The 27,901-nt window shown below is 39.2% G+C and overlaps 1 protein-coding gene across 1 annotated transcript; it reads left to right on the top strand.

The window, feature by feature from the left end:
- The first annotated feature begins 13 nt into the window (after nt 1-13).
- Ccz1 (CCZ1 homolog, vacuolar protein trafficking and biogenesis associated) lies at nt 14-27,901 on the top strand. The gene is made up of 15 exons (XM_015501992.2): nt 14-225; nt 1,092-1,189; nt 1,282-1,375; nt 1,903-1,980; nt 2,370-2,417; nt 3,048-3,131; nt 4,498-4,673; nt 10,765-10,846; nt 12,758-12,819; nt 13,097-13,208; nt 18,028-18,061; nt 18,693-18,810; nt 25,922-26,080; nt 26,364-26,491; nt 27,564-27,901. Exons 1-15 carry the CDS (start codon nt 106-108, stop codon nt 27,617-27,619), a joined length of 1,449 nt encoding a protein of 482 aa, XP_015357478.1. The 5' UTR covers nt 14-105; the 3' UTR covers nt 27,620-27,901.

Here is a 27,901-nt window from a genome sequence, read left to right on the forward strand (position 1 = left end):
CCGCTTCCGGGGCTGTGGCGAGTGAGGCGGAAGTGTAGTTGCCTCGAGGCCACTGTCGTCTCTGGGCGGGCCGTGGGAGGCTCCAGAGGTGGGGGCCGGGCCGGGATGGCAGCAGCAGCGGCCGGGGCTGGGGCCGGGGCTTGGGCGGCCCAAGAGAAGCAGTTCCCGCCGGCGCTGCTGAGTTTCTTCATTTACAATCCGCGCTTCGGGCCGCGCGAGGGAGAGGTACGCGGAGGGACTGCGCGCTGGCGTCCNCCTGGAGCCACGGGGTGTGTCCGGGAGGCGGCCCCCGTGGTTCTGCGGTCCTCGAACTGCACTGGCTGTGCCTGCTGTGCGCCAAGTGTGCGGCGGGGAGCTGACAGCGGAGGCAGGGTCGGCTGCGTTGCCGGGTCGAGGTCTGGCTGCTGAATGAAGGTCCGCTAGGTTAACCACTCCACGCAGGTTGTCTTCTTTTCGCTTTGCATCAGTTATGGGGAACTGTCTTTATTATTGGAAGTATCCGAGAAGAACTGTGGAACCCGAGTGGTGGGCAGTAGCTTTAAGAGATTGCAAGCTTGGAGGACCCTCGGGAAGTTTTTTTTTTTTTTTTTTTTTTAAATCAAAAGTAAATAAGACGCCAGGAGCTTTTGTTTGTTCTTAGGTGAGGATGCTGGTTTCCTCAAAAGATGTCCAGAGCTTTGTTTTGTGGTCAGCAAATCACAGTCCTTGTTAAAGCTGTCAGTCCAAATGCCGTGGAACCAGCTGGATTTAATTTTTGAGAGCTGTGTTCCTGGGCACGTGCGCACACACTTGCTTTTTATAAGCGCTGGTGTTACAACTCATCCCACGGAAAGAAATCCAGAAATCATTGCAGTTATCTAGGACTGCTTGAGATGAAACGTTTTAGTGAATATCGCAGTGGCCGAAAATTTCAGACGAATGGTCGGTATTTACACAATGATGATGAGATAATTTCTGTTTTTCCAAAAAGTGTCTTTGGTTTTGTCCTTAGAGCTATTATAGGAGAGGTCGTTGTTAAACTTAGCACTTTCAACAGCTAAGATGAAGAAAAGCCTATGTTGATGTTGTGCTTCTGTTTCTTCATATTTTAGGAGGAAAATAAAATTTTGTTTTATCATCCAAATGAAGTAGAAAAGAATGAAAAAATTAGAAATGTTGGGTTATGCGAAGCTATTGTACAATTTACAAGGTAATGCCTTTAAATGTGCCTTTGTAGAGCTCAATGAATTCTTAAAACTTATGGTGGAGAGTTTTTCCAACATGTTATTTTAACTTTTTTAGGACCTTTAGTCCGTCAAAACCTGCAAAATCTTTACATACACAGAAGAATAGACAGTTCTTCAATGAACCAGAAGAAAATTTCTGGATGGTCATGGTATTTATACATAAGTATCTTTTTTTTTTTTTTAATCAAAAAAAAATTTAAGTTGCTGATGGACCTTTATTTTATTTATTTTATATTTGGTGTTGAGAATCGAACCTAGTGCCTCATGCGTACTAAGCAAGCACTCTACCACTGAGCCACAACCCCCAACCCCTATACATAAGTATTTTTTTCTGAAGTAGTATGGTATGGGTATTCTTTACCATTAGGAATTTAGGAATGTTATCTCACTATTGCATCAAAGTAAGATTTCAGTAAAATTGGTTGACATTTTAAAGCCAAATTTCTGTTCAGTGTGTTTGTTCTTGGGGCGGTTTTAAGAAATTATGTTTCTGGGGGTGTGACGGGTGTAAATTATTTTTTTCTGTGGTGCTGGGAATTAACCCGGGGTTTTGATATGCTAGGCAAATGCTCTCCCACTAACCTACATCCCCAGCCCTAAATTTTTAAAAGTAAGGCAGAATTTAAAACATACATAATCAATTCATTGTATAATTTCAGTTTATCAAACATTGTAGGTTGTTCGGAATCCTATAATTGAAAAACAAAGTAAAGATGGAAAACCAATTGTTGAATACCAAGAGGAAGAGCTTTTGGTAATGTGTCATTTTTTTTATTTCATATTTTTTAGGAAAAAATTTATTATTGAATATGTTGAATGACTTATATTTAAACTTATATTGAAATTACCAAAGTTTCTCAAGGTACATAGAAAAGTTTCGTGTTTAGTGTGTATATTAGTACAGTCTTTTAAAAACATATATGCATCCTGTATCACTAATAATTTTCTAATGATCATCTGTATGTGAAGCCTTTCTACAATTAGACTTACTGGTTGGTAAATTTGAATTTTCAACACACAAGTATTATAGGACCTAGTTTATAATTATTAAACTGTTTTGCCAAGAGTTACTCCACCTTTGCTATGCACAAAAGACAGTTTTTTTCCCTTGAATTGAGATTTGTTCTGTTTTCTTGTTTGTAGGACAAGGTCTATAGTTCAGTGCTACAACAGTGCTATAGCATGTACAAGGTAAGTGTGACTTCTTTTTGAATTGAGAGTCTGTCCAGTTCATCCTGTTACAAGCTTGGGGATTGTTTAAAAAGAATTCTTTAGGTGCTACAAAATGGCTGTGTAGCTGTTTTGGGGGATAAAATAATATGGCCTTTGAAATAGGTGGTAAGGTTTATGCAGACATTTATTCCATTTAGCATTAAACCCCCTTCTTTGTTCCTAGTCCTGTAGAACTAAATCCTCATTAGGGAACAAATGAGTCCATCTTCTCAAGTAACATAAAAACTGCAGATATTTTGATAATTTAAAAATCTTGGTGATGTTATTTATGTAAATTGAAACTTGAGCCCAGGAGTTGGAGACTAGCCTGATATCATAATGAGATCCTATCTCAAAAAAGAAAAAAAAAAGAAAACTTCTAGAACAATTAAGTGGTTTCATAAAAATGACAGTATCACTTAATGGTGTATTTATTGTAATTAATAACTCAAGCTTTCTCCTGTGAATGTTTTCTGTTTATAAGGAAGTATGAGGGGATTAATGAACTGAATTAATTAAAAGGAAAAGAAGAACTTGTTGCATTGGGAAACTGATGGGCATTGGAAATTGATTTTTTTTTTTTTCCGAAATGTCTTACACTATTTTTAGCTTTTTAATGGGACATTTTTGAAAGCCATGGAAGATGGAGGTGTCAAGCTCCTAAAAGAAAGATTAGAGAAATTCTTCCATCGGGTAAGTATTTCAAATTTTATTTATAATTTTAGTAGTATTCAGACAGTTCAGAGAGTTCGAGAGGTTGAGTTAGGATGATTACAGGTTTGAGACCAGCCTCGGCAACTTAGTGAGACCTTGTTTCAAAATAAAGAGGGTTAGGAATATAGACTAATGATAGAGATCTCTGGGTTCAATCACCAGTACCAAAAAGAAACATAGATGCAAACAAGTTTTTCGTTTTGTTTTTATTAAAACCCTGGAACTTGAAGGTGTCAAAGAGCTTTAGAGGTACTGTGGCAAAACCAGAGCAGTGAGGGACTCCTCAGGCCCACACTGGAGTAGAGCATCCTGTCCCTGTTCAGGGCTCCTGGAAGCATCTGGGACACACCTTTGGGCTTTGCCCTTGTTCTACCTGCATCCATCTGTGCAGACTTACTCAAAAGCAGTCATAGTATGTGGTAGTTTGGTCAATTAGCAAAAGGTAAGCAGTTACTAGAGTTGCATGTTACGGATTGGTTCTGTTCCTTAAAAAGGCATAATATATATTGGCTCAAGGAAAAAATTTGTGACTATGATACAGACTCTTATCATATTAGTGGTTTTTAGTATAACTTGTCCCAAATGAGAATGGCCCTAAATAATTGGCATTCTCTTTCATTGCACATTGCATTTTTTTTTTAAAGAGAGAGAGAATTTTTTAATATTTATTTTTTAGTTTTCGGCGGACACAACATCTTTGTTTGTATGTGGTACTGAGGATCGAACCCAGGCCGCACGCATGCCAGGCGAGCGTGCTACCACTTGAGCCACATCCCAGCCCACACATTGCATTTTGCAAATCTCACCCCTACTTCTGTCAAATCCAGTTTTATGGAAAGGAATAATTCTGTATTTTCTCCCTATAATACCTCTTATACTTTTTTACTCTGTCTCAGACATTTTTGATACTTTTTTGTGGGTTTTTGTTTTGTTTTGTTTTTATGAATTACTTTTCTTTATTTCTTCTCTTTAATGACCATAATAATCATTCTCATACTGTCTCCTGGTTCCTGTTTTTGTCCTTACTACTCTGGTTGATGGGACATCCTTCAAAGTGTCACTGTCCATCCGTGGTATATTAATATCCTAATGAGTAATGACTTAATCTGAGGAGCACTAATATGAGAATTTAAATATTTTAAAGGGATAAAATAGTAACTAGTTAGGGTCAATATTTTAAAATTGCTACTGATTTCAATTCTACCTATTTGTTGTTCTTGAAATTATACTTTGTCAATATGTAACTATACCATAAATGTTCATGTAACATAAGATTATTAGTTTCAGTTGTCAGAGAGTACTACATTAAATGTACTATTGTTTTATACCTTATTTTTTCCCACAGTATTTGCAAACGCTACATTTACAGTCATGTGACCTACTTGACATATTTGGTGGAATCAGCTTCTTCCCATTGGATAAAATGACTTATTTGAAAATCCAGTCCTTTATTAACAGAATGGAGGAAACCCTGAACATAGTTAAATACACTGCGTTTCTCTATAATGATCAGCTCATCTGGTAGGTATAACCTAAGACTTGGCATGTGAGAGGAGGAAGTCAGAGTAATAAACACAGCTGTGACTAAATCAGTAGCAGGTTGTCAAGCAGGAACCAACAGCAGGGGAATGGATAGAGCTTCCTTATAGAGGATGTCATAGTAAACAGGAATTATTTAAAACAAAACTAAGATTGTAATAAAATTACCAAGTGGGGGAGTTTAGAACTGACTCGATACTAGGTAGAGAAAATATCCCCAACTTCAAAGCAATGATAAAGTAAATGTGAAATGCATCATTTTTCATGCTTTCTTGTAAAGAAGCTGATTCTTTAAAATATCCAAGATAGCTGGACAGGGCGGCGCACATCAGTAATCCCAGTGGCTCAGGAGACTGAGGCAGGAGGATCATGAGTTCAAAGCCAGCCTCAGCAAAATCGAGGTGCTAAGCAACTCAATGAGACCCTGTCTCCAAATAAAATACAAAATATGGCTGGGGATGTGGCTTAGTGATTGAGTGCCCTTGTGTTCAATCCCCAGTACCTCCCGCCTCCAAAAAAAGAAAAAAAAAATCCAAGATGACCATAAACTAGGAGATCACCCATTGTCATCCCAGCTATGTTTGTATCCTGTAGTGGGAACAAAAACACCATTTTGTTGAAGGAAATGTCAGTGTTCAAGAAGAAAAAGTAATATTAAATGTTATCAGTTAAGACTGATTTCTGGGGAACCCACGTGAATGAGCTTGTGACTGTGGGATGGATATACCCCAAAGAGTAGTATGGCAGCCCTGCCTGTCACCTGTGTACCAGTCTGGCTGAGATTTGCCCCTGATAACCCATTAGGGAGCATCTGACCAGTATTCCTCTAGTAGCTCCTCTGGGGCCCTCAATTTTTATGTTTGCGTTTACTGTAACCCACATTTTTAAATTAGGGGAGTGGTTGTATTTTAACATGAGAAACTGAATTCAACTAATAGAAAAGGTGGTACTAAGTTGTCCAGAAGCCCATTCCCTGTCCTGTCAGAATTCTGTATCTATTTTCAGAAGAGAAACAGGATAATCTACAGAAATTTGAGTCCATAAAGTAATGGTTTAGTGGAGTTCCCTGTGGCCTTGTCTTCTGCCTCCAGATGAAAATCTATCCACTTTTCAATTTAACAAATTGCTTATCAGGCAACTTTATGCTGTGTTAACTGACGCTGCTCTAGTTACTTTCTGTGATGCTAATGCTGTGTTAGCAAAATAAAACTTACAAGGTAGAAAGATAGTTGTGCTTCTACAACAGCAGTTCTGTGGAGGGAGTGGCCCCTCCACAGGTGAAAATTAGAGGTGCTGGGAGGGTTAACAGCCATCCTTGGTAGTAGGAGATATAGAGGCAGTGGTCCAGGGCCACCTCTGTTCTGTCAGAAGACAGTAGCTCAGATTCTGATCTCATAGCTCACAAGCCCTGATAACAGGTGCAAACCCTGTGAGTGAGGAAGGGAAAGGCCCAGAGCCAACTTGTTCTAGGAGACCCTGGATCCAGAGCAACCAGCAGGATTGGGCTCTGGAAGCCTGGATTCCCACAGCTACCTGTTGCCTGGCTTCAAGGGATCCTCTTGGCATCATCAGATTGTGAAGGGCATCCCCTGGAGTCAAACAGCACCAGCTCTGTGGTCCATCCAGTATGCGGGCAGGGAAAAGTTGCTCCCAGGAGGTAACAACAAGGAGTGAAAATAGCTGGTATATTTAAATACCAAGAAAGAATTTATGCCTCAGGAGCAGAGTATGTATTTACTCTTATTACTTCCTGTATTTTTTTTAACTTGTGTATTTGTAGCACATGACTGTGGCATGACACACAGTAGGTGCTCAGTAAATCTTGATGGTCAGTTCAAAGCAAGTAATGAGTAAAAAAAAAAAACTCAGGTTCTGTTTGGATGACGCATTTAATGAATGGGTTTGGTTTTTGTAGCAGGCATTGCCTGGGTTAGATATTTATTGTTGTTGGATGGGAGGGGTTAGTTTATTTTCTTATTCAGATTTTGGCCAATTTTTAGAGAAAATTTTCTTTTTAGTTCATTGATTTACTTCTGAGGAATTAGCAAATTTATGAGTAAATGTCTTAGATATTTATTTTTAAGTATTTTTTAATTATAGATGGTCACAATACCTTTATTTTATTTGTTTACTTTTATGTGGTGCTGAGGATCAAACCCAGTGCCTCACATGTGCTAGGCAAGTGCTACAACCCCAGCCCTAGATATTTCTAAGTTACTCAAAGTTGACCATATTCTTTGCTCCTGGTAGATTATTTTATATGCAATATTTTAATAGTAGCACAATCAATATTTTAGAATAAACTAAGAGGAAAGATTCTGCATTTAATGATAGCCACCTCATTCTTGGTAGTGCTTCTGCAAAAAGAAGTTCTCAATAGCTTGATATTTCCATCAAAGACAAGGCACGGGGGATACATGTGGAAGTCTCTTTAGCACTGAAGTTGAATTGGCACAAAGTTACCCACAAAATAAGAATAATAATCAGTTTTGAACAAGTAATAGTGTCACATTGGCACACAAGTGAATCAGTTGAGATTTAAGCTAAAGAAACATTTTTGGAGTTTTTGTGTTTTTTTAAGATAGGGCCTTGCTTCTCTTACCCAGGCTGGCCTCAGATTTTGTGTTCAAGGCACCCTGCTCCCTCAGTCTCCTGAGTAGCTGGGACCACAGGCACAACACTACATCCATCTTAGGTGTTATGTTTTGTTTTTTAAGAAAAAAAAATCATTACGTTAAGTAATTATTTGAGAGACTTGAAGAACATCCTCTGAGTTTGAGTGGGCTGTTTTCCTATTTGATCTGAATCATTGATGGGACGGGGATTATTTGGGCCTGTCAGTGCAGGGTTTCATTTGTTTCACATATTATTTGTGCTTTAGAAGGGGCTCTTCTGTTCATTGTAAACTTTTTGTTTTGAAGTCCTTGAAGATTCACATGCAGTTGTAAGAAATTTTTCACTTAGTTAACTATATTATGATGTATTATTTCTGTAGGGGAGAGGGCCAGGGCACAGGAGACAGATACTGGGGAAAGCTCACCATGCATGGTACCTTGTGAGGAGGAGGGCCTTTCCGCAGGCACTGAGGAAGCACTGCCTTGGGATTCTGTTGCTTTGCACAGCTGGCTGCAGCCTCACTCAGTCTTCTCTCTCGATTTCCTAAAACCAACACTGAAGTGTGGCAGGTCTAGCAGATCTTAAGTAAAATAATAAAAAGAAATCCCTGAGCACAGTGCATACAGTTAGCGATTCACACTGCTGTCGTCCCTTTCCTCCTATAGTTTGTTTTCTACCCAAGTGTCCTCTGATCGAGGACAGTACTGAATATGATGCAGGTCACATGTAAACTTTACATTTTCTAGTAGTCATATTGAAGTAGAAAGAGACTAGTGAGATTAATCTTAGTAAAATATATTCTTTAGCCTAATACATCTAAAATATTATATCAGTATGTAAACAGTATTTTAAAATTAATGAGCTGACAATTTTGTGCTAAGTTTAAAATCCAGTTATGTATTTTGTACTGTTTTTGGCCAACTACATCTCAGATGCTAATGATCAGATGTATCCATTAGCTCATGCTACTGGAAATGCAGCTCTTAAAAGATAGTTGCCCACGCATTAATTCCTTATGTACTATCTTTTCTTACCATCACTCGTGTTCCCCAGTAACACTTACTACCTCTCAACAGGACGGTAACACCCAGAACCTATTGTTTTGTTTTCCTCCTTTTCCCTTATTTCAGTTATTTCTACGAAAGAAAAAAGTTGGTAACTTTCCATGTTTGATTTAGAAATTGTCTACCTGAGTGGCTGTGTGAGGCTCTAGAGTTGGTGCTGTCATAAGACAGCATTGAGTGTTTTGAGCCACCTCTTCTTTTCTTCTTTATATCAGGACATCTCTTTCTGTTTAGAAAAGAAAATAAAACAAACATATCTCAGGGTGTAGGGCTTCTGTATCTGTGGTCAAGACTCATAAAAATTGAACCTCATCGTTATACAGAATACATATATGATGTTGTGATGAGAAAGAGAAGAAAAAAAAAGTGTGTCACATTAGATTGGATAGAGAGAAAGGATGGGAGAGGAGGGGAGGAGTAGGGGGGATAGGAAGGGCAGCAGAATAGAATAGATAATATGATTGATGTATGTACATTCCATGTATGTATTATATGTCAAAATTCATTCTGCTGTCATGTATGACTTAAAAAAAATAAATAAATCGTATGGTTTAAAAAAAAAAAATTGAACCTTGAAAGCAGAGTGGTAGTGGCAGAAGAGGAAAGGTAAGATGTCAAAGCAGAACAGTTTAAAGAGCGGACCGCACTTATTTGCAAGACAAGCTAGAATATTTTCAACTTCTGACCTTACAGGGAAAAGAAGAGAGCTCCTCTGGAATATGGTGCCAAGGCTTGGTTCATGTAAAGTTAGATTTTCTTCCAGGAGTTTTCAGTTACCTTGAACCAGGAAAACCCCTTTCACAGCCTCATTGTCTAGTTTTTTTTGTTTTTTGTTTTTTGTTTTTTCCTTTTCTAAAAACCTTTTCAGAGTCTGTTACCTTCTAGTTTCTTTCTTTTTTTTTTTTTTTATTTTTTTTAGAAATTAGAAGTTTATTAAAGGACAGCAGAAAAGACTTCTCCAGGAGGAAGAAGGGGACCCAAGAGGTGGAAGCTGTGGAAGGGATGTTGTCTCCCCTTTTTATAGTTCTTTTTCTGACCTGCGAAGGAAGGGGAGCATCCAGGAGGAATGGATGCGGGGTTGGGAGTGTTGCATGGCCCATACAGAGGCAAATGTGATTGGGGCTTTCCCTCAGTGCCATTCATCTACCGATCACCCTAGATACCCCTGAGGGCTGTCGGAAGGGGGCTCAAGAGAAAGGAACCTTAAGAATACGTCTGAGTGTAGCCCAGACCGGAATTCCACAGTTGTTCCAAACTCCTTCCTCCTCCTCCACGCATCCGAGGCAGATCGGGATTCGGGACACTGTGTACTCACGCCAATTGCTCTCCGGGACCAGACAGAAAAGTTGGAAGCGGCTTTGGCAGAACCCAACATGCCTGCTCTGTATTGAACAGGTGATTGAGAGCTGCCTAGGCCGGGAAACCTCTCACCCGAGTCTTGAAGAGTGGCGGCTGCACTAATTGCGTTTAAGTAGCCGTCGGGTGCCCACCTTACCCTCCAGAAAGAAAGAGAGAGAAAGATGCACCTCAAACAGACATGGGGTGCGTGCACTTACCTCGGTGTAGAATCTCGGTCTGGGACCTCCAATATGTTACTGCTGTTGACCGGTGACAAGTCCTTGCTTCCCCAATGTTGAAGAATAACACCAAAGAAGCACGCCGAGGCAAGGTCAGAGTAGAAATTAGAAGTTTATTAAAGGACAGCAGAAAAGACTTCTCCCGGAGGAAGAAGGGGACCCAAGTGGTGGAATCCCTCTAGTTTCTTTCTTTAAAAAAAAAATTTTTTTTTTTTATTTTTTAATTTTTAGTCATACGTGACAGTAGAATGCATTTTGGCAGAATATACATACATAAAGTAAAATTCCTTCTATTTAGACCTTCTAGTTTCTTAATGCTTTTTCTACAGCTCCTTATTCCTACCTCATTTGAAATTAAAGCTTATTTCTTTCTTTTCCTTTTTATACATTGAGATCCAGAGAATTAAAGTCCAGATGTATTTCTGCAACCTAGGATCAAGTTCCCTGTGTACAGCATGCCAGTATTTTCAGAATGTGGTGTTACTGTATAGGCCAGGAAGCTAAGGAACCCCTGCTGCTAGAATGCAGCAGTGTGCTTGTTAAGGCCCCCTAAATAATCCTACTTGGAATTCAGCCTGAGACTCAGATCCCTTGAGATTTCAGATGCCTACAAATTACAGAACTGCATTGCAGTAGCCTTAAGCAGGTTAGGGTGTAGTGCTTGTGCCAGCTCATGTCTAACTCACTCCCCACCTGAACTGCCCAGTTAAGGGCAGCCACCTTCTTAAAAAGGAAGGAAAGGTAAACTTTATCATAGAGCATCGAAAAAAACAGAAGACCAATCCAAACTTAACACAGTGCTTTCTGATGTTTCAGGAGTGGATTAGAACAAGATGACATGAGAATTTTATACAAATACCTCACCACCTCTCTGTTTCCCAGGCACATCGAACCTGAGGTATGGTTGGGCTCTGTAGATACACACATGCATACACTTTTGGACAGGGGTAGGGGGTTGAGTAATATGGTGTGGGGGGCATTTCTTAGCTGTGTTTTGTTTTATTTGTGATGCAGTGATACTTATTGTGTATCACTTAGTAGCACAGAAACCCATGTGTGTCAGCTTTTCTCCAGTTTGTTTCATCCAAATGCAATAGTAAAAGTGTGTTCTTAAGAGGAAAGAGTGGGTTTTAGGTGAAGTCCAGGGAACCATGAAAATGGCAGGGATCCGTGACCAACTCTGGTCAGTCTTACAATCTCTTCCATCTACAAATGTGAGATCTGATAGTGAGTAGATGGTATGTTACCTGCCTGGCTTTCCCACTCTGGTACTTAATTTCCCTGTTTTCTGTATAGAACTTTAAATTATACCAGAGGCTGGGGCTGGGGCTGGGGCTGGGGCTCAGTGGTAGAGCACTTGCCTCACACATGTAAGGCACTGGGTTCGATCCTCAGCACCATGTTTTTAAAAAAATAAATGAATAAATAAAGATATTGTGTCTATATGCAGCTAATTTTTTTTTTATAAATAAGTAAATAATACCAGTGTTCTCCCCAAAGTACCCTTTCATTGCTCTAATTAGGTTGGAAGCAAAAAGTGTTCACAGCCCATAAAGTCATCATTTTTGCTCAGGAGCATGCATAGACCCACGTCGATTGCAGGCTCTCCCTCTTCTCCCTCTCCATCCTTCTTCCATGTCCCTTCTCTCTTAAGGGCTTGATTATGGAAACCAGAAAAATTTTCTTTAATAAGAAATTGAAAGAAAGGTTTTTAAGAAGGATCTCCTCCAGGTCTTAGCTTCTTTCCAGATGGGTTGAGGACAATAGCTGATGGTTCTGGGGTACCTCCTGTACACAGCCATGGTTCCCAATGCCCAACATGCCTGCAAGATCTTATGATACCATGACAGCAGTCCCAAGAGTTAAGTATGCTGTCCCATCCCACAGATGAGGCAATCCAGGGTCCCCCAGCAAAGACTTGACCTCAAAGTCTTCCAAATCCTGAAGCACCTACTTGTGAGCACATCCCTTAAGGCCACAGTGCTATGCCACCATAGACAACTGATATCTCTGTACAGCTTAAGAGAGAGACATAAAATAGGAAGCCACAGCACACAGTATGGCAGCGTGACATGGACACATGAAGCCTCTCAGTGCAAACTAAATGAATGAGAATTGGTCTGTGCATTTTCACCATTGGGCTCATAAGGTGTTTTGGGTCTTCTGAGGTTCTGTGTTAAAGCTTTGTATAAACCAGAAGAGCATCAAGCATTTTTAACAGAAGTATCAAGTTTTCACAAACATGACTATTGTGTTTGGATTGTTTCATTTCCTATGTGTGTTGAAATAGTATATTTTTAGCAAAATTAACTAGGGATATGTGACAAATACAAATCTTAGAAGAGACATGGTGTCATGGCTGAAAGTAGAGATTTTGACACTGGACAGGCCTGGTCATAATGTCTGCCCCTGCCACTCATTGTGTTGGTGCAATTCTCCAAACTTCAGTTTCCAATCTAGGAAGTGGGAAGAGGACATTCCCCAGAGGGTAATGTGTGATTTCCCAATTTATGCCACATGGGAAATTTTAGTTGTTTTTCATTTGTTGTTTGTTTGTTTTTAATAAGGAGCTAAATTAGTTTGTGGAATTTGGGGTACGGTATGATGACAGGCATGGTTAAAATCAGTTCTTTATGAATGTCTGTAATCTTCTACCCTTTTTTTTTTTTTGGTGAGGAGGAATATGGAAAATTGATACAAAGTAAGTGGAACCAGCTAACAGATGGGAATGTTATTTGTCAAAGCTTTGAAAGTAAAAAAAAAAAAAAAAATCTAATCAGTCATTTTTGAACTTTAAATGTGTTTACAGTTGGCAGGAAGGGATTCTCCAATAAGAGCAGAAATGCCAGGAAATCTTCAACATTATGGAAGGTAGGACCTTTGTTCTTTGATTTACAATATTGGGTTTCATTAGCTTTCCTGGTAAAGGGGAAATGATGAACAGTGAATTACCTTTGTACTATTTTACTGGTGATAATCAACAGAGGAAATTCTTTTGTTTCCAATTAATTTAAACTATTAACTTTATCATATTCTGATTTCATGTTTTCCGTATAGCATCTAGTTGCAAAAATATTGATGTGTATTTCTATATTCCTGTTTATAATTTACCTCATTGAGTTGAGTCATCTCTGTGCTTACTTTTAAGATTTCTTACTGGACCCTTGAACCTTAATGATCCAGAAGCAAAATGCAGATTCCCCAAAATTTTTGTAAATACAGATGACACTTATGAAGAGCTCCATTTAATTGTTTATAAGGTAACAACTGTTTTTCCCTCCAGTGTTACAGATTAATACTAAAGTAAATCTTTCTTGCATGTGTACTTGAGTACGTATGCAAACCTCTTAAATGTTTTTTGGAAAAAATTGTTGGTAGTTCTAATTATTGTAAAACTCAAAATGGGTGCTCTTCTGGATTAGTGTGTTTTCAGCTCTTTTTAAACAATTTTGCTATTAGTGAAAGAATAGCTTGCTAAGGTGGTGCTTCTCAAACATTTGAAATCCTGTGTACTCACAAACCAAAGGCTGTCAGGGTGGTGCCACCTGTCAGTTAAATGCCCCCTGGCTATGGCCACACCTCCATGAAATCTGCTTTTGCTCTGATTCTCAAAGCTGAGGACTTGTTAATTATATAAGGATAGTATTTTTGTTAGGATACTCTCTCTTATAAGGATATGTACATTAGGTTGAGTTTTCTTTTTTTGTTGTTTTGTTTTTGTTTTTCTTGCCTGTTGCCCAAGCTGGTCTTGAATTCCTTGGCTCAAGCAATCTTCCCACTTCAGCCTCCTGAGTAGGTGGGTCTACTGGCACACACCTATACACTGGTTTTCTTTTTATTTAAAGACAGTTTTTGGTGTAAAGAAGAAGACCCAAGTATATGTATTGATCTTCTTTCCCACCCCAAAACTACAATGAACTAGTTTTAATTCATAAAGACCTAGACATGATGCCCCAAGAGAACAGGAAGAGAATCCCATAACTAGAAGATGGAAAGGAAATGTAAGAGTGGTGACTGAGAGGAGAGTGGAGAAGGCTCTGAGCCATGGAGTGAGAGGAGATAGGAGCCCAGAGAAACTCTTAACTCGGAACGGAGGTAGTCACCTGAGTGCCAGTGGGAACTCAGTGTAGAAAGAAGGGGAATAAGGAAGATGTTGTCTCAACTAGTCAGTACCCCATACCACCCCACCACCACTTCCTGTTCTTACACACAGACAGGCCTACAGCTGAGCACCTGTCCCTGGATGAAGATTGAGGGTTTGTGTAAAAGATAATAAATAATTGAGAGAGACCTTGAGTAGTTAGTGTGGGTCTCAGCATCTGAGAATCAGGTCCATTCATTGTGACTTCATCTACCCAGCATAACTGCTTCTCTGTCCTCACCCCATGTGGAACTTCCATGCATAGGCAGCCTTCTGGTTCCCTCATTCTTAAACATGAACAGAAAAAATAAAACTACAGGCACCCAAAGAAAAAAACGAGAATTCTAGGAATACCCAGGAACTTTTAAAAATCAGTAGCCACTAATTGGAGAAGTTGTACCTACAAAATTGAAGAGTTCGGGTTATATTGAACTCAGGTTAATTAAAAATATTTAAAAATATTTTAAGCCAGGCAATGATGTGCATGTCTATAATCTCAGCAACTCAGGAAACTGAGGCAGGGTCATGCATTCAGAGCTGGCCTAGGCAAGAGAGACCCTGTCTCAAAAAAAAAAAAAAAATTGTTTTATTGTGGTAAAATATATATGTACTATAAAATTTTCTGTTTTAGCCTTTGTGTGTGAGGGACTTAATCCAGGATTGCTCTACCACTGAGCTATACACCTCTACCTCCAGTCCTTTTTTAAGACAGAGTCTCACTAAGTTGCTCAGACTGGCCTTGAATTTGTGATTGCTAGTATGGTAGGCATGTGCCACCCCACCTGGCTGTTTCAGCCATTTTTAAGTGGACAATTCAGTAGTATTAAATGTATTCAGAGTGTTGTGCAACCATCCAGAACTACTTCATAACTTTTAACTGAAACTCTGTACCCATTAAACAAAACTCTTTATTCCCCAATCCTGAAAATATGATTTTAGACATGTGACATTCATTAGCAGGGTAAAGATAAGTTGGCCTGCTCCAGAATATAGATTAAAAGGACAGTTGGTGAAAATCATGGAAGGAAAGGTGAGAAGAAAGGATTAATTCAGGAATTTCACATAAGATAATGCCTATCTGAAGAGGAACATAATTTTCTAGAGTTAAAGATTCTCTGAATGTCTGCCATAATGAATGGAAAAGACTCATACCTACACAACATTGGGCAACTTTAGAAATATAAGGAGAAGATTTTGAAAGCTTCCAGAAGGAAAATCTAGTCACTTGCAAAACTAGCACCATTAGTTTTCTAGCTAGGCCCAGATGTTGGGTTACAATGTTACATTTAAAGTTCTGAGAGAAAATAATTTTCAGTGTAGACATTTTGGATAAGCCAAATTATCAATCACAGGTGACACAGAAGAAAAGGTCTTATCCCTGCATCCTTTCAGAATGTTTCATGGAGCCAACCCTTATCAGAGTTAAGTGGATAAACCAGGACAGGGAGCACCTTGGAATCCAAACCACTGGTTCTGATCCAGGGGAGTAATAAAGGGAAGTCTCAAGATGACAGAGCTCTTAAGTTTGCCAGCATCTAACACCTCAGAGGTACCCATAATGGAGCAATAGGAAGAACCACTCTTGGTTTTCAGGGCCTCTAAAATATAAATATTTTTTGTTTGTGAAATGGTTTTTATTTTATATTTTTTAGCTGTAGATGCACACAATACCTTTTTTTATTTATTTATATTTTTTATGTAGTACTGAGGATTGAGCCCAGTACCTCATGTGTGCTAGGCTAGCACTCTGCTGCTGAGCTACAAATCCCAGTCCCTAAAATGTGATAAAGTGCCAGGGAAATTGAAGTTCCAGAGAAAACATACAAAAAGACGTGTTCCTAAAATGAGGCATGATTTATAGCAGTAGCTAGAGGAAGGAATTGGTCCATTGTCTGTCAAGCTAAAATTCTTCTGCTTTGAATGTCAGACACAATGCCTTTAAACTCTCAGGCTGGTCCAATATGAGTCCTTATCTTTGTTTCTGTTTTTTTTTTTTTTTTGTACTGGGGATTAAACTCAGGGGTGCTCTACTACTGAGCTACATCCCCAGCCTTTTCAGTTTTTATTTTGAGTCAGGGTCTCACTAGGTTTCCCAGGCTGGCCTTGAACTTGGTGCCCTCTGGCCTTAGGCTCCTGGGTAGCTAGAATTATAGCTGTGTACCACCATACCCAGCCTTATCTTTTTATAAGCAACTTTATTGAGGTATAATTCATATACCATAAAATTCATCCACTTAAAATGGTCATTGGTCAATTCAGCAATTTCTCATTGCAAAGTTCAGAAGTCCCCAAGACTGCCTTAAGGTTTGGCAGTTCCTAAGGACTAGAGGACCCAGAAAAGCCTTTATATTCACAGTCATGGTCTGTTACAGTGTAAGGGAACATGTGAAGTCAGCTCAGAGAAGAACATGTAGCAAAGGCTAGAAGTCACAGGCGTGAGCGCAAGTTGTCCTCTCCCAGTGGAGTCCTGCAGGCAGCACAGCACCTACTTCTGTGGCACAGTTGTGTGAAGTGTGTGGAGTGATGCCCTCCAAGGAGCTCACCTGTACCTCCACGTCTGAATCAGGGATTGGCTACATAGATGCAGTTGGCTCCATATGGCTGACCTCGTCTCCAGCCTGCAGAGGTCAGGATGATACTGCAGAGGCTGTGGTGATGAAGGATGTGGCCTGTAGTTTTCTTATGTCATGATAACTTTGTCTGGTTTTGCTATCAGGGTGATGTTGTCTTCATAGAATAAGTAGGGAAATGTTCCCTCCTCTCATTTTTGGGAAGATTTCCTGAAGAGTTGGTGTTAATTCTTTAATGTTTGGTAAATTCATAATAGAGCCAACTGTACCAGGGCTTGCCTTTGAGAGAAATGTTAAAATACTGGTCTCTTCACTTGTTACTGGTCTGATTTTCTATTTCTTCTGGAGACAGTTTGGTAGTCTGTGTCTTTCAAGGAATTTGTCAGTTGCATTGAGTTTTTCCATTTGTGGGTGTGCAGTGGTTTCTAGTGGGATACGATGCCTTTGCTACTTTCTTTTCCTGTAAAGTCAGTAGTGATGTTTGCTTTTATTCCTGATTGTTGTCATTTGAGTCCCCACCCCACCCTCAATCTCCAGTCTAGCAAGAGATTTCAGTATTGTTGATCATGCCAGAGAAACAGCGTTTGGCTTCATTTATAGTCTCTTGTTATCTGTTCTCCCCCCTGTATGATTGACTTCTGCTCAGATCATTATTATCTTCCTTCATATTTGCTTTAGGTTCAGTTTGCCCTGTTTTCCAGGGTCTTAAGGTGGATGATTAGGTTATTGATTTGAGACTTTCTTCTTTATAACATTAGTTTAAAGTTTTGAAAGACTGTCATTATTCATACTGGATCTTTTTTAACACTGCATTGCTATGATAAATTTTAATTTTAAACATTTGGGTTATTTATTATCTTGGTTGCTGTAAATTGCTATTACTTGCCTAATGTCATAACTGCAATTATTTGCTGGAATAAAGTGAGATAAGATAACTTCAATTTATAGTCTTTTTAAAGTTTTATTAATGGAAACTGTTAAGTACACATAGACTAGGATGATGAAACCCCAAGTACCCGTCACAGAGCTTAATCAATAAAAGGCTAATCTCTCATCTGTCCCATTGCGTTGCATTTGTCTTGTTTGCTAGAGCATTTATATTGCCAGACCCCTTCACTTGTAAATAGCTCCCTTTGCATCCCTGACTGATGAGGCTATCTCCTGTAGCATAACCACTAGACCATTGTCACACCTCACAAAACAGTCCTTCCTTAATATCCATTGTATCCAGATTGCTCCAGTCGACAAAAAAGAATCTTTTTACAGTTGGTTTGTTCAAATCAAGATTTAAACAAACTCGCTGCATTTTGTTATTACATTTAGCCTCCTTTTTGTGCTGTTTTATAATCTCTGGTTTGTTTTCTCCAGGCCATGAGTGCAGCTGTGTGCTTTATGATTGATGGTAGGTGCACACCTATGTCTGGTTTCAGCCTGACCACATAAGCTTTTTGTAATTTGCTATGTTCTGTTTTTAAGCAATAAATAATGTGCAGTAAAAAGCAACAGAGAGGCTATATTAAGGGCTGTTCCCCATGTGGGAACTCTTTTACTTGAGGGGCCCCTTCTTACCCTTCCCACTTGTCAACAATAGACCTGTGTATACCTCTGTACCTGCCGACTTGTGTGTTGGGGATAGCAGTGGTGCCTGATTCAGAGGGACTTGGGGGTTAAATGAGGTAGGAATTTGTAAAGCATCAAGCAGCACATTACAGAGTGCTGTCATATGTTAGATCCACCTGGGCAGCAGCTGATTGCCACCCCTCAGGGTGCATGTAAAGCCACTTTTCACAGTAAGACTGTCTTTGAATCTTTTTTATCTTAAATATAACTAATTTTAATTCTTTCTCTTTTGTTTGGGGGAGGAGAGGTATCTGATCATCTGATTGTTTTATTTCCTAAATGTTTTGTTTGTATTTAATTGATAGTAAAGTTTTATTTGAATACTATTAAATATTGGAGGTAAAACATAATATTGATATGTTTAACACAAAGTGTTGGTAACACTGAATATTATTTTTTAAATTACTCACTAGCGTCCATACAGCTGACGTTGGATTTTTGCCGAAGACTGGACAGCATTGTTGGGCCCCAGCTTACAGTGCTGGCATCTGACATTTGTGAGCAGTTTAACATCAACAAAAGAATATCTGGGTTTGTACTTTGCTTCGTGTTTACTTACAAGCACTTAACTGATCATGGAAAAATAGGGTGGTTTTTAACTTAAGAATATTGACCGTGTTAATATTCTGGTATTTACTCCAAATGGAGTAATATGCCATCAGCCTGTCTGAAAGTTTCCCAGGGAACTGTGCTTGAGATCTTTGCCCTTTGATGATGATTAGGGCTTAGTCTTCTACTAACATGACCCTTCAGCTCTCCCCATTGGTGGCATGACCAGATGGGGTTAGGTGAGCTGTCTGTGCCTGTGGCCTTGGCCTTTAGAGTGTCCCATAAGCATCCCCCTTGCCCAGCCCAGATTGTTGCATCACCGTGGCAGCATCAGGCAGTGTGGCATTGCTTTGCGTAAAGCAAAAGCAACTTTGCTTCTCCTGTGGAGATGCACAGTGAAGGTGGCCATGGTACAAGCCATTGGGCTCTGGTCCCAAGTCTGACACATCAGGAGACTTGGGGTTTGACCCCTCTTGTCAAAGAGCACTGAAGTCATTGAACTTTTTCTGCTTCTCTGTTCTCATTATAAATTAGAACTATGATAAAGATAAAATGAGTAAATGGAAAGCACTTTGACATACACGAGCCCTGTTTATCAGGACTTTCATCTCTTTAAGCAGTTACTAAAATGCTGTGAATTTATTTAACAGTGTTCTCAGCCTTCATCTGTTAGTGTCTTTGGCATTGATAAGTGTCAGCCTCTAGGGAGCTCAAAAAAACTCAGGGTGAAAGTACTTTTAGATTTGGTACAAGTGCCTGTGGCTTACTGACAGCTTACTTGGTTTTAGAGCACTAAGAATGGACAGCAAAAGATAAGGTCAAGAAATGAAAGTGCTGACCGACTCCCCTCCTAATAGTGCTGCCTGCTGTTTTAATTTTTTGCCCATGAAACTGCCATATATTCTTTCTTGAAGGAGGCAGGAGTAAGTGAAATCTGTTTTGGATCTTACAAGTTAAGAGGTAGCAGATGGGTTAATAAAGTGTTTCTAGCATCATCCCCAAGCTCTCTGAGATTACTGGACTTGGTAACTGCTCTGCCCTTGCTTTCTGTGAATTCATGAATTCCAAGTGACTCGTCAACAGCTATCCAGGGGTGGAATTTGCTGTTGAGTACCTTTTTTGCAAGTATGGTGACCTGTCCTTTAAATTACACAGGAGAGAGAGCCTTGAATATTATTCTACCTCAGAAAGCAGTTTTCTCTGTGACATTTTATTATGAAAATCATAGTGAATACTTATCTACTCCCTGTTAGATTCTGTAGTTAATGTTTTCCTACACATATTTTATCACACATCCCACTATCCTAGAGGACAGGATTTCTTTTACTTTTAAGAGAGCCTCTGTACAGTTATCACTAGTTCCCCCCCCAAAATAGGGTACCTGGAAAACTGGATGGCAGAGTAAACATGGTACAATTTAGGTGCATAGACAAGAATCAGAATTCTAGAAATGTTGTTCTAGACCTTTTGATAGTTCTTGATGCATATGAGATTTTATAAAAAGAAGCTATTGTTTGCTAAACAACAGAAATCAACTGGCTGAAGGTAAAAGCTTTGGGGTACAAAAGATAATGTGCTTTCCTTCAAGAAATCCTTTTGACTCAGACCAAGCCATCTTATATACCTGACCTGGGCCCTCCCCTTTCTCCAAAACTCAAATTCTAGAGAAATTAGGTTGGCATGGTCAGGGGGAACTCCTGGGGAGAAAGGAAGACCTTGGCCACCTCTCCAGGGCATTGTTGAGTATTTAGGAGGCAGGGAGCAGAGCAGGGAGCCATCCTAGACCCAGAGGCTAATTCCAGTATCTCTGTACCCATCTGTTCTCTCAGCCTCAGCCCTTGCTGGAAATGCCCAGAGGCTGTTCTCCAGCATCCTTTGTGGTATGGAATCTGAGTCATGCACTGCAGTTGTTTGCTTCTTGCCAAGATGAAGTCCACCCCTTTAAAGAATGGCATGAAGCAAGGCTATTTGGTCTTGGGTTTCTATCATTAGTGTTATACCTTGCTTTTCTCTACTTAAGGACTTATTATAATTCTTATACCTTCCCCCTTTTTTTAATGGTGCTAGGGATCAAACCAGTGCTTTTTGTGTGTTTTTGTTGTTGTTGTTGTTTGAGAGTAATTTATTAAGAAATATAAATACTGGAAATCTTACCTATTTTTTCTTCTGACTTTCTATACTCGAACCCATGTATAAGCATAGTGATGCAAATACACCATGTTTTTACATGTGACTTTTTATATATATATATATATATATATATACACACACACACACACACACACACAAACATATATATATTATTGTTTTTTGTTGGTTTTTTTTTTTTTTAGTTGTAGATGGACACAGTAGCTTGTACTTATATATTTTTATGTAGTGCTAAAGATAGAATCCAGTGCCTCACATGTGTGAGGCAAGTGCTCCATCACTGAGCTATAGCCCCAGCCCTACATGTAAATTTTAAAAAATATGTGTTACGTCATAAATCTAGAACTTTTAAAAAATATGGCATGAACATCACTTTAAATTAATAAATATGGATCTGTCTTGTTTCTGATGGCATCATGGCATTAGATGCATTCTTGTTTGTTTGTCCTTTAGCAATCCGGATGTAGTCATTCTAAGTATTGTAAAAAGAAGAATCTGGCACATCACATTTTTCTCTGAGGCTATCCTTAGAGTTCACGGGCCAAAGGAATATGCAGTTAAAGGGTGGGTACCTGTTGCCAGATCACTGGCCCACGGTGGTGCCATTCTGTACACTCCCCAGCTCCGCCACCAACACCTATTCTTTGTACACTTTTCTTTTGACATTTTGGTAGGTGACACTGAAGTCAGGTGTCTCTTTGTGGTTCATTGGCATTTCTGTGTCCTCTGCAAATTGCCCTCTGGATTCTTTGAATCTTTCTATTGAAGGGTTTCTTTTTTTTTCTTTTACATCAGTACCCTTAATATAATACCCTTTGGTCATGGTATGTATTTTTTTCTTTAGTTTTGATTTCGCTGTTTTGCACAATATATATGCATGGGGTTTGTATGTAATAAGTTTTTTCAATTCAGTTCTTTGGTATTCCATCTTTAGTTTTATACTCTGAGCTTTCCACCCCAATATAATAAAAATACAATCCCATTTTTACCTCTGGTACCATTATGGTTTTATTTTGTGTATTCAAATCTTTAGTTCACCAAGAGTTTTTAAGAAATTGAGGCAGAGTTCTAACTTAAAAATTTTCCCCCAAATCGATAGTTTTCTGAGACTCTAGTTTCTATTCCTTTCACATATCCCTATTCATTTAGTTAATTCTAGTACTAAATCTGAAAAGGATGGGGAGGAGGAAGTACAAAGTTTTCAGAAAAGGAACTCTTTCCTGTGATCTGTTTTTGAAGGGGGAGGTTGCTGGAGATGGGCTGCAGGGCCTAGTGCATGCTGGGCAAGCACTCTACCACTCATCCGCATCCCCAGCCCCAGTGGTCAGTTTTAGTATAGTTCTTTTTGAGATTGAGTAGGCTCAGATTTGTAAAGAAGTGAAAAGTATGGCCATTAACAGTAGGAGTCGATAATGAATCAGATACAGGATTGGACACTGACAGAGGGAACAGATACAGGATTGGACACTGATAGAAGGGAAGGGAAGGCTGGCCTAGCTAGAGCCATGGTGTGGTAATAGGGAAGAGGGAGGGGACGTCGTCCAGGAGGAGGCGTGTGTGCATATTTCCAGGATTCTTGGCGTACCTTCACTTCCTCATTACTTTGGAGAGGCCAGGGGAAAAGAACTTTATTAAGTTAACTCATAAGTAAAGTCCAGTTTTCCTTTTTATGGTACCCAAATTTCTCAATTCAGCATTTCCTCTTGGCCTTCAGTTAGGTCAGATAAGTGAGGAACTCTCAGAGCCATATTTATCTAGAAATCGTGTATCTGGCAGTCTTAGCTGTTTAGAACACAGCCCATCACAACTTGAAACAGTGGTTATCTTTGTGCCTTCAGCTGTTGAAGCCCACAGGGGAAACTTCAAGCAGCTAGGTGCTCACTGGAGAAGTGCTGATTTCCTCCACTGTGTCACGGCACCCTTTCTGGGCATGCTTTTGAAGTTTGAGAATGTTTTCATACACCTGGTACTTAAACATTCAATTCTGGCATCTCAGTAAAATTATTGCTGTTTGTTCATGGGAGGTCTCCTCACATCTTCTCATGACATCTACCAATCATAGTTATGGTCCCATTCAGTACCTAAGGACGTGGATACCAAAATCCCTGGATGTTCACGACCCTTAAAAGGCACAGCATTGCAGGTAACCCATGCATATCTTCCCATGTGCTGTAAATCATCTCTGGGTTACTTAGAACACAGTACAGTACAGTGCAGGTGCTGTGTAAATACTCATCCTGCATTGTGTGGGGAATAATGACAACAAAATGTCCATACATGTTTAGTACAGGTGCAGTTTTCCTCCAGTATTTTTGATTCACGTTTGAATCTGCGGGTATAGGATATACAGACAAAGGACTGATTGATTATATTGCGTTTTAGCGTAGAGCAGAAGAAAATGAGTGAAGATAAGGCTGACCAGGAAGTATTTTTTTCTCATGGCTAAAAATGATGGGTCTATCAGAAAATAGGAAATCTTTCTTTAAAGTTAGTGCATACACAAACTGAGCTATAACCACTTAAAATGGACTCCCCCTCCCATGTGTTTTGAAGACATCATTGTGCTGTGGTTACTTTGTATACTGAACCTCAAAAGTCTTCATGAGGGCTGGGCTGTAGCTCAGTGGTAGAGCGCTTGCCTTGCATGCATGAGGTACTGGGTTCAATCTTCAGCACCACATAAAAAATAAGTAAATAAAATAAAGATATTGTGTCCACCTACAACTAAAAAAAAATATTTTAAAAAAAGTCTTCATGAAGAATTCTGTACTGTTTCTTTGTGTTTAGAGTTTCCTATATGGACATTGTTAACTATGTTTAGTATGTTCTCTTTATAAGAAGGCATGAAACGTGTGATTTTGTGTTTGAAAAAAATGCTTTGATTTTTAGAAGGAATGTCTTAGCTCTTTGAAAAAGATACGAGGTAACTGTGGCTGCTGCTAATTCAAAACTGACACACTGTAAGGTCATAAATTTGATCACTAATAAGATTGTACACTGAAAATTATTCTGGCTATTTTGAATGCGAGCAAATTTCTCTTTTCCTTTTATTTAATAGTACATTGCAAGTAGCCATTTTTCTGTGTCTGTTTTTTATTATGTTTTGTGGAGGATGGGGTAGAAAGAGTTGCGATTATTTAACCCTGTTTTAACTAGTTAAATAACGTTTTTAATATAAATTCCAACCTGGGGCTACAATAGACAGAGTTTCAGTCCATTCTGAATGGACTAAAGAGTGTTTGGGGGTTAGACAAAACAGCCAGAACTTTAAGTTCAACTTAAGTTACTTGTGTATTGAGACAGCTAAATTGAAATTCTTTCCAAAAGTCTTAAATTTTTTATTTTTTCATCTAGTTTTTTATGTTATTTACTTTTCTTAGTTTTAGGGATCTATTAAAAACAAATTCTGGTTTTGTAAGAGATTTATTTTCATTTTCCTGGAAACTAAATCACCCACATTCTTTCTTTGCCTAGATGTAAAGTATTACAGTAGTAACCCACTTGTCCGGAGGTCGGATTTCCGGCACCCTCAGCCCTCCAGAACATGGCTGCTAACCCTGAAGTAAGCGGAGAAGGCTTCTGAGCCCCCAGTGGCAGGCTGTGCTCAGGCTCTCCCCAGAACCCAGGGTGTTCAAAAGGGCACAGTGAGATGGGAGGGGCGGGGAGGCACCTTATGAGCTGTGTAACCCAGTTGTCCCCATGGTTCCCTGAGAAAGACACAGGGACAAGTGAGAAGTGATTGTGCAAAGAAGGAAAAATATATATCCCAATTAAAATTTTACTTCAGCAGGAAAAGCTAATACATTTTAAGCATGATTTCCATTGAGGAGGATAAAGAGCTTTGTTACAGTATTAAGCTTCAGTTGTGTGACTGGGTAATCCACATGGAGCGCCTCCTTCATGCCCCAGCACTGTGGGATAAATGAGATGTTACTCTCCTGAGTCAGAGTTTGGCAAACTTTTTCTGTAAAGGGCTAAATAGTAAGTATTTTAGATGTTGTGGGCTATATATGTTGCAACTACTCAACTATTATTTTAGCTTGAAAGTAGCATAGATAACGCATAAATATTTGTATGGGCATTCAGTGTTCCAGTAAACTGTTATTTAGAAAAATGGCCAGATTTAGTTTCAGGGCTGTAGTTTGCTGACCCTTCCACTAGAAGATAAATAGCCTGTGTGGATTTCATTTGCATTTGTTAAAAAGTCAGCAAATAACCAAGTGATTACCATTTATAAAACACTATAATTTCGTTTAGAAAATACTTCTAGTGTTTAAAAAAGAAACTTTAAATGGGATAGTGGTGCACACCTGTAATTTCAGTGACTTGGGAGACTGAGGTAGGAAGATCAAAAGTTCAAGTCCAGCCTCAGCAATTTAGTAAGACCCTCAGCAACTTAGTGAGACACTGTCTCAAAATAAAAAGGGCTGGAAATGCAGCTCCATGGTAAAGCACCCCTGTGTTCAGTCCCCAGTACCCTCCCCTTCCCCCCCCCCCAAAAAATGGTAAACTTTAGGCCAGACATGGTGGCACATGCCTACAATCCCAGCTATATAAGAGAATGAGGTGGGAGAATCACAAGTTAAAGGCCAGCCTTAGCAACTTAGTAAGATAAAAAATAGAAATAAAACTTTTGTTTTAGAAAATGGCTAGGGATGCAACTCAGAGGTAGAAACCTTGCATAGCATTTGTGAGGACCTGAGTTCAGTCCCCCTGTACTTCAAATCAGTCAGTTAATAAGCTTCAGCTCTCTGGAAAATTCCATCATGCTTGATATTATATAAGTGATTACTGAGTGAAGAGTCTGTTACATGTTAACTAAGATTCTTGAATTAAAGACCCAGCCTTTGAAAATACCAGGCTTTTGCCATATGGTTTTTAAAATGTAGCTGTGTAGTTTGTATAATGTTCAGAATGTTACCCTCTTAATGACATGTTTTTACAGGTCTGAAAAGGAACCACAGTTTAAGTTTATCTACTTCAACCATATGAATTTAGCAGAGAAAAGTACAATTCACATGAGGAAAACACCCAGTGTGTCGCTTACGTCTGTTCATCCGGATTTGATGAAGATTCTAGGTGACATCAACAGTGATTTTACTAGGTATTCCTGACAACTTCTCAAATAGGTATCCCTTTGTTAAAGGATATTAAAGGAGTCATCTTCAAAACTGAGTAGCCCAAAGCCCCTTCATAGAGGCCAGGTCTGACCACCTTTATGGGCACCCCTTCTGAATGGGTCCATAAGCCCTGTCCATTCACATGGGCCTTCCTGAACTTCTTAAGTGACTATTTAGTATCCAGTGTCTTGTTTTGAAATGCTTTTTTTCCCACAGTGTAGCTAAGTGTATAATAAAATAGTACATTCTGAAACTCTTGCCTTACAGAGCAGATGAAGATGAAGAAATCATCGTGAAAGCCATGAGTGATTATTGGGTTGTTGGGAAAAAGTCTGATCAGCGGGAGCTGTATGTTATTTTGAATCAAAAAAATGCAAACCTGATCGAAGTCAATGGTAAATTGAATTTGGTATTTGACCGTAATTTTAATGCTACTGATATTTGGAAATTCTCTTCAATGTATTAGGAAACATGGTATATAGAGCAAATGATGATCATTAAGATTTTAGGCAGATTTCTCCATTTTATGTTTCTGTGTCCTGTGACCAGCAAGCTTAATCAAGACTAAAAGGAAATTATTTTCTACAGTGCTAAAATAACCCATGGCTTTATGTATTGTGTGTAAAAATGTCTCTTTTTATCAAAAAGATGAAAACACATCTTTTATATGCAGAGCTGCTGGATTCATATGATAGTCCCAGCTGTCTCCACCCATAGGCAGGATGAGAATTCTCCACCTTGCAACCAGAGTTGTCGGTCTGGTCCTTTGTGCTGAATGAGTCAGTGGGGTTCTGACAGCTGCTGTCCTGGGGAAAGGGCAGTGTCCCCTTCACTAGCCTCTCTGCTACTCTGCCTTACACCTGGAGCTGGGGCAAGCAGCAGTGCAGGTGGGGGGAAACGCACCCCCAGTACAAACTACAAGGAAAGTTAGATGCAAGGTTTTTAAAAATATATCTTCTAAGGCCTGTGAAATTTTTCTTCTATACTAAAACCTGTATTCATTGTGTATTAAAAACATAGTACAAGCCTGACTTAAAATGGGAATTCAGTAAAGATCATGATACCTCTATGGAGCCCTTGATCTACAATTCAAGGTTGCAACCAGAGTATTTGTGTTGTTGCATCAGATTCTGAAATTGACTGTATCTTGGATGTTGTAACCCCAACCTGTGGGTGTCTCAGGTACTATTTGCCCTGGGTTTAAGCTTTTTCAGGCCCAGAGAAGCAGGATTTCAGTATGTTGGGAAGTATTGAGGTCTCATGGGTTTGTTAGGTATGGAGTCTGTTCCCTTTTTCTTGGTTTATTACTTTTTGTTTGGGCTTCTGGAATTTAAAGTCAAAATTAATGCAGACATTTATTTATTCCCAGTTTTATTTCAGAAGAATTTAAGGCACTAACACGTAGCATACAACCTTTTAAGTAAGAACCCCTATTCCTTATGCACTGTTTTCTGTTCTTTTTTGCAGAAGAGGTAAAGAAACTTTGTGCCACGCAGTTCAACAACATCTTCTTCTTGGATTGACTGATAATGGCTGACGGAAAGCATCTTTTAAGAAACTCAGCAAACACTTTGTTTACCATTGCAAGTTATTGGTCATATTATTGACTGGATTAATGACAATAGTAAAGCAATACTTGCTTTGAAGAAACAAATTTCTACTCAGTCTGATGATCCCCTGAGGTTTTTAGATTTTAAATATTTATGCGGAATTACTTAAAGGTAGTTGGCTATATCTCTATCATTCCGTTCTTTTGACATGTGAATATTTTACTGGAAAATAAGACTAATAAATTGTTAAAGTTT

Source organism: Marmota marmota, unplaced genomic scaffold, assembly GCF_001458135.2.
Source record: "Marmota marmota marmota unplaced genomic scaffold, marMar, whole genome shotgun sequence".
Taxonomy (NCBI): Eukaryota; Metazoa; Chordata; class Mammalia; order Rodentia; family Sciuridae; genus Marmota; species Marmota marmota.